The sequence below is a fragment of the Phacochoerus africanus genome, chromosome 1 (genome assembly GCF_016906955.1).
Source record: "Phacochoerus africanus isolate WHEZ1 chromosome 1, ROS_Pafr_v1, whole genome shotgun sequence".
In the NCBI taxonomy this organism is placed as follows: domain Eukaryota; kingdom Metazoa; phylum Chordata; class Mammalia; order Artiodactyla; family Suidae; genus Phacochoerus; species Phacochoerus africanus.
Window position 1 is genome coordinate 57,406,365 of NC_062544.1, and position 7,968 is coordinate 57,414,332.

The 7,968-nt window shown below is 42.1% G+C and overlaps 1 protein-coding gene across 3 annotated transcripts in view; it reads right to left on the bottom strand.

Annotated features, from left to right (window-relative positions):
- Positions 1–7,153, bottom strand: part of WDR70 (WD repeat domain 70) — a 294,335-nt gene extending 287,182 nt beyond the window's left edge. For 2 of the 3 annotated variants that reach the window (XM_047766810.1, XM_047766803.1), the window contains exons 1-3: positions 7,037–7,153; positions 6,870–6,935; positions 4,428–4,511 (exon numbers count right to left, since the gene is read on the bottom strand). In XM_047766810.1, the coding sequence (XP_047622766.1) occupies positions 4,428–4,511; positions 6,870–6,935; positions 7,037–7,082 (196 nt within the window). In that variant the 5' untranslated portion in view covers positions 7,083–7,153. The remainder of the gene's footprint in view (positions 1–4,427; positions 4,512–6,869; positions 6,936–7,036) is intronic. The other variant, XM_047766821.1, reaches the window with a different exon arrangement.
- Positions 7,154–7,968: the final 815 nt, after the last annotated feature.

A 7,968-nucleotide genomic window follows, 5' to 3' on the forward strand; every position in this document is an offset into this window, starting at 1 on the left:
CAGGTCCTACTGGCAGGTCTGACTCTAATCAGAAACTATACTGAGAAGTTCCCGTCGTGGCGCAGTGGTTAACGAATCCGAGTAGGAACCATGAGGTTGCGGGTTCGATCCCTGGCCTTCCTCAGTGGGTTAAGGATCTGGCCTTGCCGTAAGCTGTGGTGTAGGTCACAGACATGGCTCGGATCCCGAGCTGCTGTGGCTCTGATGTAGGCCAGTGGCTGCAGCTCCAGTTCAACCCCTAGCCTGGGAACCTCCATATGCCACAGGAGCAGCCCTAGAAAAGACAAAAAAAAAAAAAAAGAAAGAAAGAAACTATACTGAGACACTCATTATTAGCCACCTACTAAAAAGCCACTTTCCCCCATTTTTTCTTGCTAAGAAAACCACAATTCTCTCCAGCTAAGAGGATCACTGTGGTCCAGGAGATGCTGGGCTCCTTCCCACCCAGAAGGAGTAATTTCCAAGTCAACCATACTGCTCTTGCAATGGCTATTTCTGGAATTTTTTACATGCTACACTAATACTGGCCAGGAATATGTGAGGGGAAGTCAGCTGGAGGTGCATTTGAGAAAAGATTTTCTTACTCCTACAAAGGGTCATTCAAAAGTCCCCCTTCAGGAGTTTCGTCGTGGCTCAACAGTAATGAACCCAGCTAGCATCCATGAGGATTAAGGTTCGATCCTTGGTCTCGCTCAGTGGGTCAGTGATCCAGCATTGCTGTGAGCTGTTGTAGGCCAGAAGCTGCAGTTCCAATCGACCCCTATCCTGGGAACTTACATGTGCCTCTGGTGTGGCCCTTTAAAAAAAAAAAAAAAAAAAAAGCCTCCTTTCGGCCTATGGATGTGGTCATCTGCATGTAACAAAATTTAGTAAAACATGGGAGCTCCTACTGTGGCACAGCAGACACGAATGTGACCAGTATCCATGAGATGAGGTTCGATCCCTGCGCACACTCAGTGGGTTAAGGATCTGGCGTTGCTGTGAGCTGGGGTGTGGGTCACAGACATGGCTTGGATCCCAAGTTGCTGGGGCTGTGGTATAGGCTGGCAGCTGTAGCTCTGATTCGACCCCTAGCTTGAGAACTTTCATATGCCTCACCTGTGGCCCTAAAAAAAAAAGAAAAGAAAAAAAAAAGAAAAACTTAGTTGACAAAATTTTGAGTCATGAAGACAGTCAACTTACAAAGAGCCAACACTCTAAAGCTGGTAAAGCAGAAAAAGTGGAAAAAAACTTCCTTTCTTCATGTTAGGATTCAAGACAGAAGAGCCCCATTCCAGAGTTTCTGTCATAGTGTAACACTAAACTTTTCTTATTTGAGCCATTTTTTTTTTCTTTTTAGGGCCATACCTGTGGCATGTGAAAGTTCCCAAGTTAAGGGTCGAATCAGAGCTGTAGCTTCCCGCCTACATCAAAGCCACAGCAACACCAGATTCCAGCCACATCTGCAACCTACACCGCAGCTCAAGGCAATGCCAAATCCTTAACCCAGTGAGCGAGGCCAGGGATCGTGAATCCACATCCTTATGGTTACTAGTCTGGTTCATTACCACTGAGCCACATGGGGAACTCCTGAGCCATTTTTATTTAGACCTTCTATGACTCCTTTGCATATTAACATCAACTTTAACAAAAATGCTAGCAACTAATACTCACATGGAGCTTGCCCTTGTGAAAGAATTCGCCCCAGGAAGTCAATAAGTACATTCATCACTCCACATATATACCTTTTATTTATTTAATTTTTTTGGTAAGCCCATTTAAGCTCTATTAACTTAGCAAATTCCGATTATACAATACAGTTGAGGTAGGTACAATTATCCTCACTCTACAGTTGAGGAATCTAAGTCAGAGAAGTAACAGAGCTATTAAGTCCCAAAGCAGTAAAGTGAGGCTCCACAACTGCATCTTTTCTTGATGTGACCAGATTTTCTAAAGGCTGTAAAATTATCCAATGAGTACACCTATCTTATAAAACACTGAGTCTACTTCTTTCTCTAAAAGGCCATAAAGTACAGCCTTTTATTTCTTGCTTGTAACCAGACTACCTGGAAACTATTACCCACCCCCCGTCTAACTAGAGTTCCTTTCTCATGGATAAATACTCCATACCACTTGCCCCATTCCAGTGAAACATCTAACTTCTTAATTTAAAACTGAACTTTTTTTTTTTATGCTAGTAAGAATTTTCTATTCAGAGAGGTTCCTTCTGTCACCTGCTGCTTCATAAGAACAAGAAAAAAAAGAGGGGGGAGTATTTTTGAGAGAAAAAAAACTTTTTTTCCCTTACTGTTGACTAAGGACAAAAATCAAAATGAAACAGAACTCAAGAACTGTAGCTCCCTGACCAAGGGGATCATTTTCTCACACTTTTACCAAACACAGAACCAAGTATACTGGAACATCGTAAAGATGCTCTGTATATTCCCTTAAGAGAGGTGAATTAACCTATTCCCCAACACCTCATTTTACTCTTCCAAACATCTCATTTTATTGTTATCTGTCTACTTTTAGATAGTTATCAACTTTGGATAGCATTTCTGCAAAAGCACCCCATACATATGTGATTCTTATCTAGATCAACAGCTAACTATATAAAACTACCAAGTCCCATCTAGGCTGATTCACACAATTGCAGGCTCAAGTTGATGTAATTTAGCACTTGAAAAACCTCATTTTAATTATTTCATTATATCTCAATCATTATAAGGACGATATAAAGGAAAAAATAAAAGTTAAGAAAAAGTATAAAGGATCCTTCCATTTTAAGAAGGGGGTGTTTAATTGTTTTTTTTTTTTTTAAAGGATAAAACATAAAGGAAGTAAAACTAATATAAAAATAAGCTAGAATGATTTTGATTTTTTTTTGTCTTTTTCTAGGGCCACACCCTTGGCATATGGAAGTTCCCAGGCTAGGGGTCTAATCCAAGCTGTAGCTGCCGGCCAAAGCCAGAACTACAGCAACATGGGATCTGAGCCGCGTCTACAACCTACATCACAGCTCAAGGCAATGCCGGATCCTTAACCCAACGAGCAAGGCCAGGGATTGAACCCGCAACCTCATGGTTCCTAGTCGGATTTGTTAAGCACTGAGCCACAACAGGAATTGCTAGAATGATTTTTTTTTTAATAATGATATTCTTTGTTTTTTTATAGGACTTAAAGCTTTCTAAATCTCCCCCCACCCCAGGACTTATAGTTTTTGTTATTCTAATTTAAAACAATTCACTAGCCTACCAGTTTCATGAACATTTATTTAATTTTAAATGTTTAATGCAAAACAGAACTAGAAATAAAAAACAAATGAGAACACTTTAACTAGTTACAATTCTCCATTAAATATTTAGAAATGTAACTACTACATACCAAGTTCTCCATTACACATTATAAAATGATGAACAAAGGTTCCTATCATCAAGACATGAACAACATTAAGATAAGTTTGTGATTTTTTTCCCCCTCTTTTTTCTTCTTAGGGTCACGCCTGTGGCATAAGGAAGTTTCCAAGCTAGGGAGTCAGACAGGAGCTGCAGCTGCAGGCTTATGCCACAGCCAGAGCAACACAGGATCCTAGCCACATCTGGAACTATGCCACAGCACGCAGCAATGCCAGAATCTTAACCCACTGAGCAAGGCCTAGGATCAAATCCACATCCTCATGGATACTAGTCATGAGCTACCAGGAACTCCTAATTTTTTTTTTTAAAGTACTATTTAAAAAACAAAAGCAGAGAACACTTATTATCTCCAGAGGGGTTTTGAAATAATACCTACAAAAGGTAAATAAGAGGAATCAGTCTGCTTTGAAGACCCTGACTGAGGTGGTACCTAGGACTGACTGCCAACCATCTGGTATCAAACCAGACAGTCTGGAAGTTAAGGCCTTCATTAAATGTCTAGCATAACTTATTATTGCAGGGATTCAACGGCAGCAGCCACATTCACTTATGTCTCAATTTTCTATACTGCCTGTGTCAACAGTCAGTGGTGTACACAGCTCTGAGAGCCACCTCTCGCTCAGCCTTCCAAATACTGGTTCCGCTATAAGCAGGAAAGAAAAAAAAGAAATGAGAATCAGATGAGGAGGAGAAGAGATAATAAAGAAACTGCTATTCTGATTCTGATAAATTAATTTTGAATCCTTGTTTGTTCGTAGCTCACACTTCTAAAAGATTTTAGCACTCAGAACTTCTTATTCTATTTTTTTAAGTATAGTTGATTTACAACATTGTGTCAATTTTCTCATCCTATTTAGATAAAACTTTTTACTATGTTTAAAACAAAAATATCTCTGCTTCCACAGGAATACAGCACATATGGTCTTTTAACAATTTTGAATTCTTTCTCAGTCTGAAAATAACTGGTAACACCCTTATGTAAGTTGGATACAGTATTTAATCAACAAAAGAGCAAATAACTAAAATTCTTACCCAGTGTTTTCCGACTTCTCTCCACCGCCGTTCTTCGAGTTTGTTCAAACATTGCTTCCAAGTCAAATGTGCGAGCTTTTTTCCCTGAAACAGGAATAAGTAGCAGACTGTGATCTTCTTGAACTAAACTGGCCAAACTTTAGATACATAATAAATACTTACCAATTAACCAAAAACCAGTTAGTCTATCTAATAACATAATATGGCTACAAAAATAAGTATAAAATAACAATGAATAAAGAGTTTCCTCGAGGCTTGGATCTGGCGTGGCTGTGGCAAAGGCCAGCAGCTACAGCTCCGATTAGACCCCGAGCCTGGGAACCTCCATATGCCGCGAGTGCGGCCCTAGAAAAGATAAAAAGACCACAAAAAAAAAAAAAAAGTTTCCTTTCCAGGAAATTCATAATGATAATCTCAACACTAAATAACAATCAGTCGACTTTGCATCATCCTGTAATTCATCTACACCCTACTCCTTGAAACTACAACACTGGTGTGCTAGGTGAAATAGATAATGCTCATACCCTAAGAGTCAAAACCTGTGAATATATTACATTGCATGGGGAACTTTACAAAGGTAATTAAGGTTATGAACTTTATAACTGGGATATTATCCCGGTCAGCCCAATCTAATCATAGGAGCCCTCACAAGCAAAGATGCAGAATAAATAGGGCAGAAGTCTGAGATATCTGAAGCTTGAGAAGGACTACAATTCACCTGAAGATGAAGGGGGCAAGAAGACAAGTAATGCAAGCATCTAAAAGGGCTAAGAGATTCCTACTTGACACCCAGTAAGGAAACAGGAATCTCAGTCCAAAATCACAAGGAACTGACATTCTGACAACCTGAACATGCTTACAAAAATTGGTGAATTTGCTTTTGCTGTCTTAATTTTAATAATAATATCTATTTTGTGTCGGCAAAAATATGGTAAAAATAGCTAACACACTAGCGACTTTGGGATAAATTCAAATCACCTTTCTGAATGGCATTATGACAATATATATCAAAAAGTTTTAAAAGATACATACCCAATTTTTGTTAGTTTTTAATATTTATACTTTTTACAAAAGTAGTCCCTCCTTCAGAAATCTACCTTATGGAAACACATAAAACACCTTTTACAAAAGGAGATAAAAGAGTTACCTATAAAAATGTTTATTTTGGAGTTCCCGTGGTGGCGCAGTGGTTAACGAATCTGACTAGGAACCATGAGGCTGCGGGTTCGATCCCTGCCCTTGCTCAGTGGGTTAAAGATCCGGCATTGCCGTGAGCTGTGGTGTAGGTCGCAGACGCAGCTCGGATCCCGAGTTGCTGTGGCTCTGGCGTAGGCTGGTGGCTACGGCTCCGATTAGACCCCTAGCCTGGGAACCTCCATATGCCGCGAGAGCGGCCCAAGAAATGGCAAAAAGACCAAAATAAATAAATAAATAAATAAAAATTAAAATGTTTATTTTAGTATTATTGATAAAAGTCAGAAAATATGTGGGAGAAAATTAAAAATATTGAGTTCAGTGGGTTAAGAACCTGACTACTATCCATGAGGATGCAGGTTCAATCTCTGGCCTCTATCAGTGGGTTAAGGATCCCATGCTGTCACAAGCTGTGGGATGGGTCACAGATGCAGCTTGGATTCCATGTGGCTATGGTGTAGGCCCGAAGCTGCAGCTACAATTCAACCACTAGCCTGGGAACTTCCATATGCAGCAGATGCAGCCATTAAAAAAAAGCAAAGAAAAAAAAAACTACAAATTATCAGAGTTCTCTTGTGGTGCAGCAGGTTAAGGATCTGGCATTGTCACTCCAATGGCTTGGGTGGCTGCTGTGGCATGGGTTCAATCCCTGACCTGGAAATTTCCCCATGGCTCCAGGGGGCGGGACCCTGAAACAAAAATAAGTACCATAATACCAACTAGGAGACAGTAAATGTGGCTTAAGGCATTACCACAATAAATGAATACGTGAATGAACAAACAAGAAATCAAAGTGAAGATACTCGATTAGGAAAACCTGAACCAAAAAAGATTTACTATTCAACTGTAATTTTAAAAAATACCCAAAACAGATATTTTCTTTGATAACATCACTCAATGGTCTATTTGTTGACAAATGCAGACCACAGTGGTTAGTGCAAAGAGCCAACTCCTTTCATCAACCAACAACGCCCTCCACCGCTTGAGTCACAAAGCAATCTTCCTTTCTCACTAGCCTTCCCGTTACTGTTACCTGGGTTGGTCCCAAGAGACAGGCGGGAGTTAGAAAAAGGGTCAAGAAGACAGCGTCTAGACATTGCAAGATACACACACTACAGCTAAAGTACTTAGGACTGGACGCAGCGGAAGGTGAAGAATACAGGTGACAGCTCGGGGTCCCTCTCTTAACCTGCAGGTCTCTAAACCTCTGCGAAAGGAGAGAGGGTCGTGCCTAGGGCAGACACTCACCGAACCCCGTGAAACCCATGGTGACCGCCAGCTGCGGGTCCGGCCCCGATGTGTCTGAACCTGTCACTAGAACAAGAGGAGAGAAAAAAAGGCCTAGTTAGTGCGATGTCCCCAGGGCACCGGCCCTGCCCGACCCACCGTGCCTGCGCCTGCCTCACTGAACCCACCGTCGCTGGGCCCCGGGCGCTCCATGATCGGACACCCGCTACGCATCCAGCTACAGCCGTAACCCTAACAGCAATTGAACTACCGGTAAACCGGGCAGGAAGTATCGCCTCCAAGCTTCAGCGTCGCCGCCAAGACCAGGAGCGGCGCCTTCCACGAAGGGACAGAGACCTTCTGAGCAGCGCCACTCTAGCGGACCGGAGGAGTATAAGCGCCGCAGAGGTACCTTCCAGTTGAACTTGCTGGAAGGCGAGTATTGCCTGGAGTTTTGGATTTGTTTTTGGGTTGTTGTTGTTGTTGTTGTTGTTCCTTTTCAGGGCCGCATCTGCGGCATATGGAAATTCCCAGGCTAGGAGTCTAATTGGAGCTACAGCTGCCAGCCTAGCCACAGCCACAGCAACGCTGGTTGTCAACCGGATTCAACCCCTAGCCTGGGAATCTCCATATGCTGCCAGTGTGGCCCTAAAAAAAGGCAAAAGCTACTCCTCTTTGGTGCAGGGTATTATAACTTGGGCAAGGCCAGGAATTGAACCCACATCCTCCTGGGTACTAGTGGGATTCTTTGCCACTGTGCCACGACACGCACTCCTGTCTGGGGCTTTTGTTAACACTTTTTGTTTAAGATGTGTTTACTGGGAGTTCCCGTCGTGGCTCAGTGGTTAACAAACCTGACTAGGATCCATGAGGACATGGGTTTGATTCCTGGCCTCCCACAGGGCTTAAGGATCCGGCATTGCTGTGAGCTGTGATGTAGGTCACAGATGCGGCTCAGATCCCTGTAGGCCTGTGGCTACAGCTCCGATTGGACCTCTAGCGTGGGAACGTCCATATGCTGCAGGTGCGGCCCTAAAATGACAAAAAGACAAAAAAGAAAAAAAAGAAGATGTGTTTACTGCCAAGGTGACATTAATCCTCAGAATTCTGAAGAAAAGCC